The following is a 19707-nucleotide window of genomic DNA, read 5'->3' on the forward strand; positions in this document are numbered from 1 at the left end:
TTAATTCGAATTCACTCTCCTTACAGCAGTGGCATATCTGGAGGGATGCTACTGTGTGGAGATGAGAAGAATGCAAACATGAGGAATGTGGCCTGCAAGCACGAACTTCCTGTTCTGCCCAGACAGATCGGCTCTTATCTGCTACAGAAAAACATTGACTCTCACTTTGCAGTTTGCTGGATTACAACTGACAAGAGCAAAGAGCTGCCAGTAAAAGTCACCTGGGTAGTAGTGAAGTTGCTATGGTAACCATTGCGTCACTGGCTCTGCTGGTGAAAATCCCTTCGCCCCGTGTCTCACCGGGCATGTGCATTCTTCTCATCTCCCAACAATACCCCCACCTTTCCCTGTTTACAATAAGCCTATATTTTTACTTGACATTTTCAGTATATGGGTGGATTTCTTAAATGCCATTCAATAGGCTATGAAAGAAGCACAAGCTAAAAATATTCATGACACACGAACTTCAAATTATTCAAATATTTATCTAGACTTTGATTTAAACCAAATTTTTTTTTTTTTTTTTTTTACTGTTAAGTTCTTCAGTCTGTTGAAACTAATTTATGAATAAATATATTTAGACACTACCCGCAAAACAAAACAGTTGATAACAGAACTAATCCTATAAAATAATTAACTAAAAATAGAGATGTTTCGTTCTTGAAAGAACATCAGATTCCATCAAATCAAACTAAAAAATATTTAGAAATGTACAGTATAAACATTTATGTTTGAATTCTGTTCAAATCCTTAAATACTTGAAATTTGGATCTTAATGAAGTCCTTCAAAGGTGCTTCCTCACTCCTGTTTCTTACAATTTGCTTGACAGTTGGGGAAGATAGGATAAGAATGGGCTAGGAGCTGGAAGGAAGTGACCGTGGCCTTGAGGTACAACCCCAGCATATGCCTGGTGTGAAAATGGGAAACCACAGAAAATCATTTGCAGGGCTGCCGACAGTGGGGTTCATACCCACTATGTCCCAAATGCGAGTTGACAGCTACGTGACCCAAACCACATAGCCACTTACTAGTCTAGCATAGAATGCACCTTTTCTGCATGTACAATAACAACAACATGGGTGCTATGCCATTCAAGACATCTGCTATCTAGCATATTGTTGAGCATTCTATGCTAGACTAGTATGGAGTGAGGAAGCACTGTTGGAGGACTTCATTACCATATGTTTCAAATTTAAAGTATTTAAAGTTTTAAATAAAATTTAAACAAATGCTTATATACTTCTAAATATTTTCTGCGTGTGATTTGATGAAACCTGATGATCTTTCAAGAACAAAAGAATTCATTCTATTTTTAATTAAGTTGTTTCTTATACTAGTAGTTTCTGAATTTATTCATAAATTAGGTTTGACAGACTGAAGAACCTAACAGTTATAAAGTGACTTAGTTAAAACTGAAATGAAATGGCTTCAAATATCACAAAAAAAATTTACCAATGGTATAAAAAGTAATTTCAAGGAGAACTGTTCAGAGTTCAAATTACGCATAAGTCTATTTCCTATCAGCCAGATCCCAACATTGAACTGCCTCTGCAATTATGCTGATTGCAAGGACCGGAGTTTAATGACAGTGATATTGACCACCAATTTGACCACAGGATGATGACTCATTCTAAAACAAATAGCAACTAGCTTTTCTACCTCCAGCTACACAGTGATCAGTAAACATTAATGTGACAAGCAAAGCTTTCTTGCATGTACAATGCATGTACCTTATAATACTATGTTGTACAAGACATATGATGTCCCGCATCAAACATAAGCGGTTTGAAGTAGTACTTTATAGTTCATGGCTTTCCCTTACAAGTTTAGTTCATTCACTCCAAGAGTAATTTTAGGCTACTTAAAATGAAAACTTGTCCTTAAACTTCAAACTCAGATGCTGCGAACACTTTTGTCTATTTGCCATTATATCATTTGTTACTATGAATAGTCACTCTAAAAAGGAAGAAAAAAGAAATGAGCACATGGTTAGCATGTTCCTTGCATTTAATATTTTATCACTATTATCAAACTACAGTATAATTCACCTCCCATGTAGACACCCTGAACATATCCTTAGGTTCAATTGATTCTGAGAAAACTCTACCTGCGAGGAACTTATAGAACACCGCATGCTCCTTTTTTTCTACCAGCTGTACAAGTAGGCCTTCGTTGATATTGTCATGCATCCCTCCTTTTTCCCACTCCATGCCACCAACAAATATATGTAACCATACCCAACTAACAGAACATGGTCATGAACTTGCAGCAATATCTACCATCATCCATGAATTTTACCTTACCTGCACAGTAACAAGTATTATCTTGATAACTTGAACAATGAATTTATATGGGAATCTTCTTTTCGCTTGCCATTTTTCAATTGGATTCATGAAGAAAAATCTAAGCTTTTTCCTCATCTTCTCCTCTGATCGAGCAACATACGACTGGGATGAGTAATTGGATGGAATATGGGAAGAACCACGCCGTTCTTCACGAGCTGCACTCCGGATACCTTGAAAAAAACAAGACTTCATTGTCACTACATAAAATAAAAAAACAGGAAATAATTCAACTTCTAAAAGTAAATTTGCATTCTCAAATCCGGACACGGTGCAGCTTTTCACGCACACCCCAGTGGTGCAGTGGTGGTGAGATGCATGTACCAGTTTTAACCACATATTAGGCCTCCTGCCAATCTTAAATTTCTGGCAGTACCAGAAATCAAAACTGGGCCTCAACAACTAATGGCACTAACCATTACACTATGGAGGTGGACATGTAACTTGTAATTTAATCTGATAGTTTTATCTGGTAGACATATCTGTTATATGCATAAGGAGCGACATCATACTTCATACAAAAACGAAATAAAGGATACTTCCTATAGGATTCATATACCACGTAGCAGTAAAGGCAACAATATTTAGATAATAAACTCATTCAGTATGCATTATGGACCAAGCTTTGAGTTATCATTCAAAAAACATTTTCTGAAGACCACTGCAATGCCCTCTACAAGCTCATTCTCAGTTGGAGAATGTATAAATGAAGCTCAAAGAAAATTAACATATTCCAGAAACATTGCTACAATGTTGTGCAACAAGGCTTACACTGCCAGACAATGCTCCAATCCACAGCATTTGACTTTAAACAATCCCTTAAATCCATAAAAAATTTAAACGGCTCTAAAATTAAATGTGAAACATGGGGACTTTTTAAATGTTTAGCTACTTAATGGCATCTTTCAAATTTAAACACTAGTTTGGGATCTGCTGAATTACACTCATTGCCAAAATAACCCTACACCAAAGAGGAGCTGTCCAAATGCATGAAACTTGATAAATTTGATTATAATGTTGACATAGTAAGTGATTACAATATCAAAGCAAAAAGATAACTCACTGCGGAAAATTGAACACTTGAAGGGGGACTTCCAGTACCCAGGGTCTGCCTCTAAGTTCCGATGTTATATAAGTGGGCATGAAGGCATATGGGCAGCTAAAGCTAGCACCCCAGGATGTCCCAGACATGCTCAAAGGGCGATGAATCTGACAATCCGGCAGGCCTTGGGAAAGTGACAATGTTGCAGAGGCGTTCCTGTGATACTCTAGCTGTCTGCAGCCAAGCATTATCCTACTGAAAAATGCCTCACATTTACACCGCCCTTGTTCATTAATGATCCCAGTAATTTCCTTTCTGGAACCTGTTTCTGCCTGCAAGTACTAATGCATGAACTTCCTATTTTCACTAAAATTACGTTTGCCATCATGTTAATCTTAGCTGAGATTTTTGCTAAATTCAATTCTCCAGCTAGTTCCTTCAGTCTCTCCTTACTTCCACAACCATTCCTAACAATTTCTTTCAAACTAACACCTCCTCCTTAATGTCTATTTCCCTGTTATAGTTGGTCTTCACCAGTTCACACATTCTACAGCAACTGATTTAAAAACCCATCCCATAGACAGTTAGAATTTTTACTTACCAATTCCCACTTATCATAATTACTTTTTAAAAGCTCCCCATGCCTCTTAACTACATTGCATTGCCCAGCAGTCCTACTTTTACAATCTTCCTTTCCATCACATTTATTTTTAACTACCAAAAAAACAAGCTTTGTGATTAATCATGCCATCTGTTCGGTGCATTTCATATCTCGGCCCCTGATGATCTGCGACCTGCCTTACATTGTGTTATGCCAGATAGTAGCATGCAGCAATATACACCTTGTGACGAGCCGCAGCGGGCACTGCGCATTATTGGCTAATAGACAACCATGCAACCTCTGTTGGAAATGCCTGTAATTTTGATTCAGTGTTCTATTACTATAAATTTGGTTATGTTGTATGTAACTAGTTATTGTCTATTCTACCAGAGAAAATGTTGCACAGCGCCAACATTTCATGGTCCTCTGGTCACTTTGGCCAGGTTGAAATTAGGCCAGTTGTGTTTTGGGCCTTTTAAGAGAATTTGTTTTTCTTTCTCATTCAAGTTATTTCTTGGAAAGGTTGATTACTGGAGAATGAAAATGTCTGATTAAATCATTATCAGGAATCTCATTGGTTTTTAGGAGGGATTTGCTTGATGCTGATTCCTTCTTCAGTATTTCAAGTTTTTTCTCCAATGTTGCCTGTTTGGTAGAAAGCAAGCTATTTAGTTTATATTTTGAACCGAGTCCTGAAAAATATTCCATTGGGCTTTCGTTAGCAAAGCAGCAGCCTTGAGGCGAGTCTCATAACTGTTGATTCAAAAAAGTTTTTTTCTTATGAAGAAATTTTAATTCATTTTTTAACCAAAATCTTTTCGATTTTTGTTGAGTGCTACGCTGATGGGGAAGACCTCAAAACTTGTTACAGAATACGAAGTCGCGATCAGTAAACTGCCATGAGGTGCAAGATTAAGTTAGATTAGATCTCAAAAGAAAGTCAAGCAAACCCTTTCTTACAAATAACAGCGCGATGCCTGCCTGTAGTTCCAAGGACTTCCTTACCGAACGAAAGCATATTCTAGGACTTAAAAAGAAGGTTAAAGATGAGGAACTCATTATTACAAAGACCGATACGAGTAATGCGACGGTCATTATGCATAGGGACGATTACATCCAAAAGAGAAAAAAACCACTTAATGAGAACTTTTTTTAGTGACCAAGAAAGACCCGACAAGAACTTCAACGTCAATTCAAACAAACATTAAAGAATGCAACTTTTATCTTTACCGAACAGGAGAAACATTAATAAATATGAATCCGGGCCTACCAACAGTAAAAGCACTTCCCAAAATCCACAAGGCCGGAATCTCCATTCAACCCATAATAAATTACAGACCCAGTCCCCTATACAAATTGGTTCAGTTCATCCAGACATTTCTTAGACAACACCATAGGTTCACTGCAAACAAGTCTATAAAGAATTCCATAGAACTGGTTAATAAATTAAACAACTTCAAACTACAGGCCTATCATACCATACATTCATTTGACACAGTTAATATATTTCCAAGTATTAAAACCAATAAGCAGTTTCCTATCATTAATAAGAATTTAAAGACTTATAGTCATCTGAGTGAACTTCAAATACAAGATTTCATGAGCATAATCAAGTTACTAATAAATAATAACTACTTAGTCTTTGACAAGGTCATTTATAAACAAGATGGGCTAGCAATGGGGTCTCCGGTCTCGGAGATTTTGGCCGAGATTTATTTGGATTTTTCAGAAGACAATGTAATAGAGAACGGCAATAAATTTGATAACATACTGTTTCGGTCTAGGCAAGCTGATGACACGTTTGTAATTCTGGACGAACGGGTCAAGGACGCAACTGCCACTCTCGATAGTCTCAACAGTATAGACCCACATATAAAGTTTACTTTGGAATCAGAAAAGAATAAGTCAATTAAGTTTTTGGACTTAAAAATTAACAGACTCAATTCCTCTTTTACATGCAGTATTTTTAGAAAGCCTACACAAACAGCTGTTACCATAAGGCAGGATTCGGAGCACCCACAGAATTTTTTTAAAACGTTCTTAGGATCCCCATGACAAAGGCTAATTTGAACAAGGAGTTGAACATCATCCATTTAATATCTAAGACTAATGGCTTTAAGGAAGACTTTATCGAATGCATAATCAACAAGGTTAGGTATCGCTCACAAACCATGCTACTTAAAGATAAACCTAGTCAAAAGGCTTTTGCAACATTTACTTTTAACAAGGATATATATAGGTTTACTAACATTTTCAAAAAACAATGTCAAGGTTTCATTTCGTACTGATAACAGTAACACTGAAGTATTGCATAATTCAACCTCAATCACAGCTCCAATCCTTATTCCAAATCGGGTGTATATAGGTTTCGATGTAATGATTGTGGCTGTACGTAACTGGGTCAAACAGGACCCAACTTCAAAATTAGATATACAGAACATGTTAATGCCGTACAGTATAACAAGTTTTCCGCTGTAGACCAGCGCATACATGAACTAACAAATTCACAACCATAGAGCAAGACATTGAAATCCTTGAGATTTTAGGTAAGGGAAGTTTGCTTGATGTTACAGAATGTTGCTATATACACTTGGATCAATATTTCAATCCAAACCTTAACTTAAACGAGATTTCTGAAAAATCAGAAGTTCTATTTGATTTTCTTATTGCATTTTTTAAAAACGTACAAGTTCCAGTCAATAGTTCGGTTTTTCATGCTATGCGTAATAGTTTTGCTCATTATTCCTTTCTTCCACTACGCCCCCCAGATCCCCCTCACACTGATGTGCCTCAGTCTCTCCTCCCACTTACCCCTATTCATCCTCTCCTGTTCCAACCCACCATGGGCACTTGAACTCAATCATATCACTGCTCATAGTGCTTCATTACGCTTCGCTCAAACAACGACCTTCTGAGGTGAGTCAAACATTTAAGTTATTGGACACGATCTTATATCTTGCCTTCCCTCCGAGACATAACTATTACATTTCTTGTTATTCATAGGTACCGTATTTGAACTGGGAAACGTAGTTCTTGTTAATAGCTTAAGGACTTTATTTGTACATTCCCAACTCATCAGGCTTGTTTCACTGAACAATACTGCAAAAAAGGACACTACATAACTTCCTGGAATCTGTTTTATGATTGCACTATACGCAGAATTACGGAGTGTATTTAATTAAGCATAAAGAGTTTTATGAACAGAACTATTTTAATAACTCTGTGTGAATTTTAATTTGAATTCACCTTAAAATTACAATAATTACAGTGAACCTGATCGCATATGGTTTTAATAATTTGGTACAATAGACCCGCAAGTCTTCGACTTGTTGAGAAAGGAAGGACAAACATCATATCTTTTTAAATATATATTCATTTTAATTGTAATATTATATGATTTTAATTTGTGATAATGTTAATGTTGATAATATTTATATGACTGCCAGTTTTCCAATGCCTCTGTTCAGCTGATGACGTAGTAAAGCGTCAAAACTAGTTCTGAATAAACATAATATGTTGTAATTACATCTACACAACAAATTGTATAGTATTGAATAAGGTAGACCCTAAAACTTTTAAAACCTTTGTAATGTCCATGTATGTCAAAGGAAGACAATGAGGGCATTGTAGCCTTTTCCTAAAAGATACCGTAGCTGCACATCTGCCATGTAAGTGCGAGTGACCTTCCAAAAACATTGATGGCGGCAGACCAGCCATACGAGACGAGAGATGCAGAACCTTTCCCGATGAAAACCAATAGATCGTGGAGAGATAAACATTGTCAAAGCCGTTCCACAACAATGCTGGATACATGATATGTACAATTTGGTTCTTCCTATCCTTATTCCTTGATGTCTGGGCCAATAGGATAGCATGATGAAAAACAAGCAGTCATCAAATCACGCATGACTCGTTTAAGCTCATTTGTGTATGCTTTTAAAGATGGTGAAGATCTTAATGATGTTACAGTTATGAGAAAGTTATTGTCGAGGATGATGAACTATTATAATTACATTCAAACAACTGGAAACTGACAATCCTGAGGATGCGTCACATGATGCGGATAGAGCAACTTCTGAGGACTTATGCTTGGAGATCGAAACAAAAATAGAAACACTGTTGGACAATAAAGCTACATCTCCCCCTCCATCCCTAAACAATGAGTGTCAACACTAGGAGCATAGTAAAACTGCCAACAATCTCACTACATAAGTTCAGTGGCAACTTGCAGGATTTATATGCATTTTTATGACACATTGGAAGCATTGATCATAAACAATAACTCTCTTACCAATACTCAAAGACACTATTATTTCTGTCATGCTTGTAAGGCGAACCACACCATCTCGTTGAAAATTTACCTATGTTGGAAGATAATTTCAGGTCGCATGGGAATCAATTCAGAAACAATATCACAAACCTAAGACTCATTTCTGATCTGCACATAGAGGTATTGTTATCCCTACCCAGTGCAGAACATGATTCACCAAAAGAGCTACAATTCTTAATAAATCAGGTCTGTAAACAAATCCCATTGAAGTTTTAAAAATCAAAACACTTTGCATGAAACAGCATTTATTATTGAATTGCATTAGTCTTAACCTCAGGAAACAATGGGAGAATGGTACTCAGGTGAATTGCACCCCAACTTGAAGGACTTAGTTCATTTCTAGGGGAGTGATTATCAAATACTGGAGATTGTTTCAACAACCAATATGGGTACTGTGATTCAGGATGATGTGAAGCATAGTACTAGCTCATGGGGATCTCTGAAATCCTTTGACGCTACACCCCACCCTGTGTGTTGTGTAATTCAATTCACGCTCGAGCTAACCTTGTGAGAGAAAATAAACTGTGTTATAACTGCCTCAGGAAAGACCATAGAGCTAGTGACTGCAAATCAGGGAACTGTAGAAACTGCAATAGAGGCCATCACTCCAACATACCACGAATCGCAGTAGTCCCTCATCAGATAATACCTCCAACATCAGCCATATTGGATGACAACAGGCACTTTACCTTCACAATAATGTTTTACTGTCTACTGCTGGAGTCAATATCAAGGGTAGTGACTATCGAATTCACAAATGTTGAGCCCTGTTAGATAACGCTTCGCAAATTAATTCTGTCACAAGATCTGGTTGACCGTTTGGGTGTCAAATTTAGTCGTCATTCCATGCTCATTAATGGCATTAGTAACGTACCACCTACAGAATCCTCTTACCTTTGTCGTATGCAAACTGCATCTACAGTTGGTACTTACAATAGACACACTGTATGTTCTGTGTTGAGTCGTATTACTGGTCCACTTCCTTCATCAAGAATACATCATGAAGATTGGCAACTACCCTCTAACATTCATTTTGCTGATCCAAATTTCCACCACCTTAGGGAGATAGACTTATTGTTAGGTGCTACAGTATTTTTTGAAATTCTGATGCCTAACCAACGTACCAAGGAAGGCTATCCAGTACTGCAGGAGATGTACCGTGGCTGGGTACTGTCAGGATGTATCCCAACGGAAGAAGGCAGCGGCCTCCCTCTTGTCAACAACTGAACACTTGCAAGCCCAGGTGGAATACTTTTGGTCACCAAAGGAGCTAATGACACATCAACATTCCAAGGAAGAGAGCCTGTGCAAAGAACAATTCTTAAAAACCTTCACCCGTGACAAGACTGGAAGATTTATTGTAAGACTGCCTTTATGCAAGGAAGTTAGAGAACTAGGAGATTTCCTTGCCAATGCTAAGCGGTATTTTGGGTTTAAGGAACGAAGATTGCAGCGACAACCTGACGTCGCATTCATGGATGAGTATTTGCAGCTAGAACACATGAAACTCATCAATCCTATCAACCATTCACAGCCAAGCTACCACATGACTCACCAAGCAGTAGTTAAGGACAAGAGCAGCACTACGAAGGTCAGAGTGATCTAGAGTGTTCTACACTACTTCCGCTAAAAACACTTCCTCATTCTCGCTGAAAGAATGATTGGACAAACAGTTCAGCAGAATTTATTTTCATCAGTGTTTCACTTCCGTACACACAAGTATACACTGACTGAGCAAATGTCATGGGATAGCGGAGCACTGATGCGCAGGTGTGTTGTCTGCGCACCACACGCCCCTTGTCCCAGCGGAGACCTTGTGAGCAGTGGCTGTGCATGTGACAGGTGTAACATGGAACGTCATCGTGAGCTGACACCGTTCGAACGGAGTATGGTGGTCGGTGCCCGACGGATGAGAAGTGAGATTTCGGAAGTGGTGCAGGAATTCGGCTTCATAAGATCAACCGTGTTCAGGGTGTACCATGAATGGTTGAATGCGGGTGTCACCGTCCACAACAGACGAACAACCGGCCATCCAGCAACCCTCGATTACCGTGACCAACAACATCTGAGACGGATTGTCAATAGTGATAGACGGCAACCGTGCAACAAATCACGGCTCAATTCAACACAGGCCATGCTACACACGTCTCCCAGTGGACAATCCATAGGAACATGGGTTCTATGGGGTATGGGAGTCGGCGCCGCACACGGGTGCCACTGTTAACCCAACGTCATCGGACACGACGCGCATTTATCGCCAGTCACCGGGGATGGACACTGGAACAATGGCGTAACGTGATATGGTTGGACAAATCACGATTTCAACTGCACCATGCCAATGGGAGGCACCGTGTATGGCGCAGACCACATGAAGCGATGGATCCCGCCTGCCTCAAAGGTGTGGTCCAGGGTGCTGGTGTCTGTTATGGTCTGGGGTGCATTTTCCTGGTATAAAATGGGCCCTCTAGTTGTTCTGGAAGAGACTTTGAATGGTACGTGGTATGTTGAGCTGCTCGGAGACCATCTTCACCCATTTTTGTCCTTCCAGCGCACAGACGGTTCTGCGGTGTTTCAAGATGATAACGCGCTGCCATATCGCCCGGGAATGGCTCCAGGAATATGCAGCGGAGGTCCAACAACTGCCATGGCCACCCAGGAGCCCCGATATGAACCCTACTGAGCATATCTGGGATGTCCTGGAATGCAGGCTCCGTGCCATGGATCCTGCACCCACGAACAGACCAGCATTGGCGGTCGCTCTGCAAACGATTTGGTGTCAGCTGCGTCCAGAGGACTACCAGGGACTTGTCGACTCACTTCCACGGCGTCTCACTGCAATTGGCAGCGCCAGAGGTGGCCCCACACACTATTAGGTGACTATCCCATAACATTTGCTAAGTCAGTGTACACTGACTGCTGACATCGAAAAAATGTCTAGACAGATCCAGGTAAACAAGTCTGACAGATCTCGAAAGAATACAGAAGGTTGTTTTGGATCTCTGCTGATGAGTTTGAAGGCCGCTGGAGGCATCATTCCCTGATAGGAAACTCTCCAGTCTTAAGTAATGAGGAGATCTCATAGAGTTGATTAGCTCTGTCAACACTTTGTGTGCTACCTGTCAATAGGTTGACCATGCAGAAATCTTGCTTAAGAACTTCAGATGCTGAAGGATATTTGTGTTGACTATCAAGTTTAAAGTAATAAACTTCATGGTTGGGTTCCATATTGAGTTAAGACTTAACTTAAAATGAATACAAGATGTATTGCTCCACCTTCTCAATACTTGTATTGACTATCAAGTGCCACCTTTCTTTCCTTTCTTGCCCTAGTCCTTTTGGCGATGCCCGTCATTACTTCAAACCATGACAGTTATCTGATGTTTTGCCTCCACTTTAGATCGGAGAATCATATGTTCCTGGCCTGATCCATGCAATATTTTAATTTCATCTTCATTCCTCTGCCTTTCTTCTAGAAAGTCTTGGACTGTTTAAAGCAACGTTTTGGACTATGTACCTGTCATGCCCAAAGTAGTAAGTGATCAGTGCTTCAAAGAATATGTAGGCCTAAACTTTCAATTTCTCTTTATTGTGTAAACTATGGAGTTCATTAATTAAATTTTTATCAAGATGGCTCTACTGGACTAATTTAGTGCCATGGCTCCTGATGTAAAACAGTGGCTTTTAGTAGTGGTGTATTTCTTTTCAATTGTTTTTGTAATTATCCTTTACATTAACATATTTTACTTCTTCAAGATGGGCGTCTTATTCGGCGAGTTATTCCTTATACCCTCTTCTTGATCAAGGAAGGAAATCTATGGCCTCATTATAGGTGCAGTGTTACCAACTGAGTGGATTTTCCGCTAAATTTGGCGGAATTTTAAATGGAACAGAGGATAAAATTTCCTTTTAGCCGACAGCAGAATTTTTGACGGATTTTCAAACTTCTGTTTACAGTTTTAAAAAACAGTGTTTGTTTATAACATGGATATCCGCTCTAAGCTACTTAGCACATTTTAATTATAGGGTCATATGATTATGTCAGCTATATATGTCGTTGCAAATTCCCTACTTCGCTGATTATGGCATTCATTATGCCGAAACCAGTCTCGTGTAATAAATAATAACGTGGTGATTTAAAAACCCTCACATAATTTGTATGGAACATGTGGATCCTTATTCAATTTATTGCTTTGTGTATTTAACGAATGACATTGTATCTCATCAGACATTCATATGCATTGGAAACAAAATCCCAACTCGTTACTAGCCTTCCCAACCACTCAAGATACTTCAGGTGAATCTTTGCTTGATGGATTGAAAACATAGGTTACAGACTGAACCTGGCAGCAGCTACAACAATCCACACTGCACTCAACAGTGGTTTGCCAACGTCTGCACACATTGAAGACATCTACTGAATAATGAAAGATATTGAATGTCAGACACGAAAGATAGGTTAGAGCGTTGAAATGTCCTTTTCATCTCCTTGGTCTGGATTGATTAGTACCAACTAGTGACAAGACAGTAGGGCTAGGGGCAAGCAAAAGGGGTCTGGGGATGTAAGCCCACCCAGACTGGAGCCACGAAACGGCCAACAGGCCTCTAGAAACCCGTGTGACACCACCATTGATCTGGACTGGTTGGGTGCAGCTAGTGACAAGACCATCAGCCTGGACAAAAATTACAAAATGACAAAAAAGGGTTATGTGGCACAAACTCTCTTAACCTGCACGGGAAATGTTAGGTGCTGTGATAACCCTGTGAACACAACCCATGCAAACTCTATCGGAGACAATATGAACAATGACCGTCACAGTTCAGAGCTCATCACAGATGGCCAACAGGAACAAAGAAAACTGTGGCAAACTCAAGTGTTAGGCCATCTCGTTTAAATTCTACTACATAACTGAAAGTACCTTTGCTGGCAAGACTTAGAAATTATAGCGCACTATGTTTCCTGGTATGGGCTAGAGAATTTTGTTACTTTCATTGATCTGTCTCAGTCGTATCCTTGGCTTTACAATATGAAAGCGACTGAGGTATGAGCGATGCTAGTAATGCCATTTCCTATGCAGTCAATCCCTGCTATGAATGGTGTGAAAATGTTGCTCATAGAGTCAGTTAGGCTTGGCAAACTGATACGTAATAGCAACTACTGGCTCAGTGAAGAAAGCAATGGGGAAACTACCTCACTATATATTAAAAGTCTCACGTTGGTTCTGTACTGACAACACTAAATATATACTAATACAAATATAAAAGTGGACGAAACTTGAACTAGTATTTGTTGTCAGGTAATAACTTTTATCTTAATAGTGTACTGAACTGGTGGCTCTTGTACATTTGTGTTTGTATATAAACTACCTCACTCATTTCCCTAGTACGCCTCTTCAGTGATGCCTAGACCATCTATGACAGCTAATGGTAGAGCTGTTGGGGATCCAACCAGCCTTTGGGCTGAAGACTGAACACACACTATTTGGGTCAGCGCCAATCAAACATCGAGAAACTCTCTCACACCTGTGTTACTTCAGATAGTCTATAGAGAAGTGTTTTTCTATGCTTAAAAACTCGCGCCCCACCTTATGAAGTGTCACCCTCATCAAAAATACTTTGAGCCTCAGAGTTAATAGAGAACACCCTTCACGTATCAGTGGTTATGTTAGGGTTGTGAATATAACCATATGCCAAGATGCCGTCATTATCAAATCAATAACATGGCCAAGAAGGCCACACCACACGTTTAAAGAAATAATCTCAAAAAACGAAAGTGTATAATAGTGACAAGATCACAATTTACAGAATGGCCTGACAAATCCATCACTGCTAGCCAATTACTTATAAAGGCTACTGACATACTACAAACTTCCCTTGCCGTTCCAGAAAAATACTGAAGAGGAAAAAAGTATGTAATTATCAAAAATGAAATAAAGAAGGTTTTTTACCAAAATATAATAATCCAAAGCATAGCCGATATAGAAAAGACAGACACAAAAACCTTTTCACAAAATCCGAACAGGGTCTATTACACATTTCCAACTTCATGTACAGTCTCTCAAACGAAGAATTTCAAAACAAATAGCAACATTCAGAGGCGGAACACGCCAACCATAACCTACCTTCGTCATACTTTCCATCAGAACATGAGCATTTATCACAATCAACTGATTCAGGATCCGTTAAAATATGATCGCCCTGACCAATCTCTTCCGCCATGATCGCGCCGAGTTCACATTCAATTCCACCTTGAGAAAGTTTCTCTCAAATGATGCCTAGTACACTTACACACAACATTAAACGACTAACAAAATATAATTCGCTAAATCAGATGATCAAACCCACAAACGTCAAGAGCATCAGGACTGCCAACGTTTAAATATGGAACTCAACCAGTATCAAGAACGACATCTACCATGGAATGTTAATTTCAAGATTGTGGCAATCCCAATCAACATACGTAATAAAAGAACGTGAAGTGCAGTGTGTGCTCAGAGTACAGCTAGGAATGCGTGAATATAACATGGGATAGCTCTGGTTGAGCTCTGGTTTCCCTTCGAGCTCTGGGAGCTGAACACGGCTGCTCTCCTCTGCTTCAACGCAACGCATAATTTTTTCTTCGGCCGGGTGACTGCTCACCTTTACTTATCACCCCGCCGAGACAACAAAGCATATTGGCTACACCTGCCTTGCCCGCAACGTTCCTCTCGTCTTCTCAGACCAAGATGTCCTCACTGCTCTTCGTCCGGCAGGTGCCTATGGTGCCTGCCGGCTAGTCGACGACGGGGCTCAACCACTATCCGATGTACTTCTCTATTTATCCACTCCAGCTGACGTCTCTACCATCATCAAGAACGGCGCACGCATCTACAACCATCTCTATGCAGTTGAACCTACTCCAGAGGATCTTTTAGCTGAGCTCCCGGACACCGACGACCCTCCGCCTGGAACCATCGATCTGCCCGCTACGACCACACCACCTCCCTACTGCTCACACCCGCCCCCTTTGTCCTTCACTCCTGTTACCTCTGTTACTGCTCTAACCACTGCTACCACCACCATTACCACCTCAGTTCACACCTCCTCTTCCCTTCCCATCACTACTACTGTTACCACTCATCCTTCCCCTCTCATGACATTTCCTTTCCCCTTACCTCCCTCCACTGACCCCACACACCCCCAGCGCTCATCACTTCAGTCATCTGAAGAGGGATATTCCCATCAAGATACTCCTGGCAACTTGGCACAGCCACCATTGGTCCCACCGCCTTCCACCAGCACTACCACCTTTAGCTGTGTCGCCTGCGATGTGGAGCCCAGTCTTCCATCAGCATATATCATCCAGAAACTCCGCCAGACAGGGATACCAGTGCGCCGAGCCTTTCAGATCTATAACTCCGCTGGATCCACCTATCTCGTCCGACTTCATCTCCCGACTGCTGAAGACGTTGAACGCCTCATCGCCACGGGGATCCAACTCAACGGCCGTCATCATCGCATAGAACCATCTCACTCACCTCCACAACCTTCATCTCATCCCTCCACACCTCCAAGTAGTCCCCGGCCGGCCCCATCTCCCCAACCACCTCATCCATTATTTCATCCTTATCTCTTCCCGCCCCCACCTCCTTACTTTTCCCACCTCCCTCTTTTGATATCCTTCGCCTTCTTCTAACTTCCCTTGTTAGCTTCTCCTCCTTTTATAACACCCTTGCCCTTCATTCATTCAAATATTCATTTATAGGAAGAGGAGTTAGAGATTGGAATAACTTACCAAGGGAGGCGTTCAATAAATTTCCAATTTCTTTGAAATCATTTAGGAAAAGGCTAGGAAAGCAACAGATAGGGAATCTGCCACCTGGGCGACTGCCCTAAATGCAGATCAGTATTGATTGATTGATTTATTTCCCTCTCACCTTGTATCACCCCTTTCCCCTTTGCATCATTGTTCATAGCTCATTTTGACATAATCACAACTGTATTCTAATTTCAATAAAGAACAAGTACTTAGGCATAAGCACAACTCCCCTCCCAACTGCTATATATTCACATCTTTTATCCACCTCCTTCTTCCGTCACATCTTCCCAACCTGCCCGCATCTCTTGGCCAGAGAGAGGGCGACACCCTCTAGGTGGCCCGCCCCACCCCTTCAGGGTGGGGAGTGAAAGCATTTGATAGATAGATATAACATGGGAATTAAAATTGAGCAATATCAATATCCATGCGCTATAGGAAGAAGCTAGTGCTAAAAACTCTGGACCTAAGCAGAGCTTTATCTAGGGGTTGTATTATGGGGATTAGAAAAGAACAGTGTCAGCCTGAACCAAATAATATATAGATTCAGTAAGGCTGTTATGAGATTACCGCAATGTACAGCCAATGTGGGGGCATTAGTCCTATGCGGAGAGTTTATCGAGATAGATTGCGTTAAAGGGGTATTCAATTATTGGTGTAAATTAAGACAGGTTGGAGGCGTTATTTTGCTGCAGGAATCATATAAATATGAACTAGAAGGTATGTATAATGAGGGTTGGCCAACAAAAATTAAAAGTTATGTTGAGAATTTGGGTATGGAATATATTTGGCGGGAGGGATGGAAGGGGAATAATAGCAGAATCACTGCCTGCTCGATCTGCATCCAACGACTGCTTATACTGCCTGCTCATTCCATATCCAAACGTGTAACACGACCACTGATCTCTATACATGGATCGCTGATGGCAGCTCTACGCTGCAGGAGAAAGTACCGTACGCCAAGTTGAGCGCGCGGTTCGCCATGTTGGCGTACCCATCCTAGAGCTCTCGTTACGGGGAAGCAATGATAATATAGTCAATTTTAAATCGCAAATAATGGCGCGTTGGAATAATTAAAAATATAGGGACATGTTCGCTCAAAGGATAAGGACATTGGGATCACTGACACGTCGTTCCGAGGTCAGTAAATCACCGGGATAGCAATAAAAATGAGTGTATAATAACGGCCAACTAATATTAACTTAGGTGCTGAATACATGCAATTAGCGATCGGTAACACAATACGAGTGAAAATCAGTTTCTGGAAACATTGTTGTAAATTGTGTACATGTAGACCTATGTCACGAAATTATGCATTCTTAAAATGATGTACCTATAAACGTAGCTCACTATACAGGCCTAGATTCGACATACCATAATCAGTGCTTGATAAGGAATTCCTGTTTCCTGTTTCTATGAAGTAACGCGCAGTTTATCAAATTAAAAAATATCATTGAAGCAAATGTACAAATTCATAAAACAAGCAGATATTCAAAACTTATCTATATATCACATTACCTGCAGCTTAATTTACTATTACAGACCTCTTTAATTAAATTCAGCTACCAAAGCAATATTGATGGTCATCATCAGAAATATATAACACCCGTTAAATGAGCCCCAAATACCACAACTAGTATAATGGGATAGGCTAAAACACCCACCACACTTTGCCTTCTCCCACCACTCCAGTGTCTGAAACCCATAATTATTACTGATATAAATAAGGTCTAGAATTCCTCCAGACTTCATTTTCTAATATTGTTATAAGGTCACGCCATTATTTCATCAAAACTGTCAGTTTAATTATGACAAATAAATAAAAATATAAGTAAATCTTTACTTGCAGTTAATGCTCAGTAAAATTGAATACAGTTGGCTATACAACACTTCTAAGGCGTGCAGTTTGTCCATTTTTATCTAAATAGTCTTCCTCAACGTGATGGGAGCAGAGAACAGCTGTTTTAGAAGGCTCCCAAGTCTCCCACCTGATACTCCTAATCCATGATCTTAGATGTTCGGGTTTCGAGAAAGGAAACCTAGAAAAATTGCCATTTTGCTCCCAGAATATGCGAAATAAGATACAATAAACCTAAAACTCAAAACACTACCCTAGGAAGATTATTATGTACAGTATAAAACTCACCGATGAAATGATTTCTCCTTCTGCTGATCGTTTCTGTTTGTACATCCATAAGCTGAACACTGCGGTATGTTAATTCCCGGTAGGATGCTTCTTCATTCGGATTTCACATAAATACATGCACATTTAAATTTAATTTTGTAATTTACAAGCAGTGTCCGTTTCTGTGGTGTAGTGGTTAGTGTGATTAGCTGCCACCCCCAGAGGCCCGGGTTCGATTCCCGGCTCTGCCACGAAATTTGAAAAGTGGTATGAGGGCTGGAACGGAGTCCACTCAGCCTCGGGAGGTCAACTGAGTAGAGGGGGGATCGATTCCCTCCTCAGCCATCCTGGAAGTGGTTTTAAGTGGTTTCTCACTTCTCCTCCAGGCAAATGACGGGTTGGTACCTAACTTAAGGCCAAGGCCGCTTCCTTCCCTCTTCCTTGTCTCTATCCCTTCCAAACTTCCCATCCCCCAACGTACTGGACATACTCCCCAGTTGTATCCCCGACCGAAAGTCTGAATCTCCGGGACACTGCCCTTGAGGCGGTGGAGGTGGGATCCCTCGCTGAGTTCGAGGGAAAAACCAACCCTGGAGGATAAACAGATTAGGAACGAACGAATTTACAAGCATACTACAAGGCAACAAACCTAAATTCATAAAATACACTACTATTTCTTTTGAAATAACACAGCACAGAACACCTGTGGAACTACAATCAAGGGGGTTGGCGTCACTGAACTAAGCATAAACAAAGCAAGCGTGCTCCTCGTGGTCTATTCAATGGGTCTACTGCACGGTGCGCTCGCTGCCATCTTACTACGCCAGTCATCTTCTATTCGGCTTACTGCTACCCAAGCCACCAGCCATCCATGTATAGAGATCAGTGAACACGACTTACAAACAATCTGCCGCTAGATGGCAGCACCAGACGTACCCAGTTATCGCATGAATACAACTAGATAAGCATACCAGCAAAATTTAAAATCTGAAAGTAAGAGAAAAGTGGTGCTGTAGAGAGTTCAGCACTTTTCGAGAAAGGGGTTTCCACGAGCAAGAAAACCTGGAAACTTTGTCTGTACGGTACTTCCCTACATTACTAAGTAGAGGTTTCACGAACGTGGCCACCACAGTTTCTGACACAAGTTCCTGGTGCTTATTGTTACTAAAACACTTTATAATCTTATATTGTCACAAAGAAGGTAGAACATAGTTTTTTATAGTCTGGAGCAGACTTGCAGAGTTCTTGCAGTACGGTAGAGCAGCCTCAACAAATTTCTGTAGCCTCATAATTAGGCCAATAAATCGTTGCTGGGGATAGCGCAGGCCTCCTCTATCCAACTGTCTGATTAAGTTCACCAATGGGGATGCATTAAATGAGGTGGAAACGTTAATCAAACACGTGCTGCATTATGTTTTTTCTTCGATTACACGCACTAAATAACCACACACTAATGCCTGGTAAGCAATTTCCA

General features: G+C 40.4%; 1 protein-coding gene across 3 annotated transcripts in view; it reads right to left on the reverse strand.

Annotated features, from left to right (window-relative positions):
* The window catches only part of LOC136864311 (mucolipin-3), a 226723-nt gene extending 212042 nt beyond the window's left edge, over nucleotides 1-14681 (reverse strand). For all 3 annotated transcript variants that reach the window (XR_010859294.2, XR_010859293.2, XM_067141128.2), the window contains exons 1-2: nucleotides 14436-14681; nucleotides 2305-2516 (exon numbers count right to left, since the gene is read on the reverse strand). Coding sequence is in view for 1 of the 3 variants with exons in the window: in XM_067141128.2 (XP_066997229.2) it covers nucleotides 2305-2516; nucleotides 14436-14532 (309 nt within the window). In the remaining 2 variants the exon portion in view is untranslated. The remainder of the gene's footprint in view (nucleotides 1-2304; nucleotides 2517-14435) is intronic.
* Nucleotides 14682-19707: the final 5026 nt, after the last annotated feature.

Source organism: Anabrus simplex, chromosome 2 (genome assembly GCF_040414725.1).
Source record: "Anabrus simplex isolate iqAnaSimp1 chromosome 2, ASM4041472v1, whole genome shotgun sequence".
NCBI classification, from domain to species: Eukaryota; Metazoa; Arthropoda; class Insecta; order Orthoptera; family Tettigoniidae; genus Anabrus; species Anabrus simplex.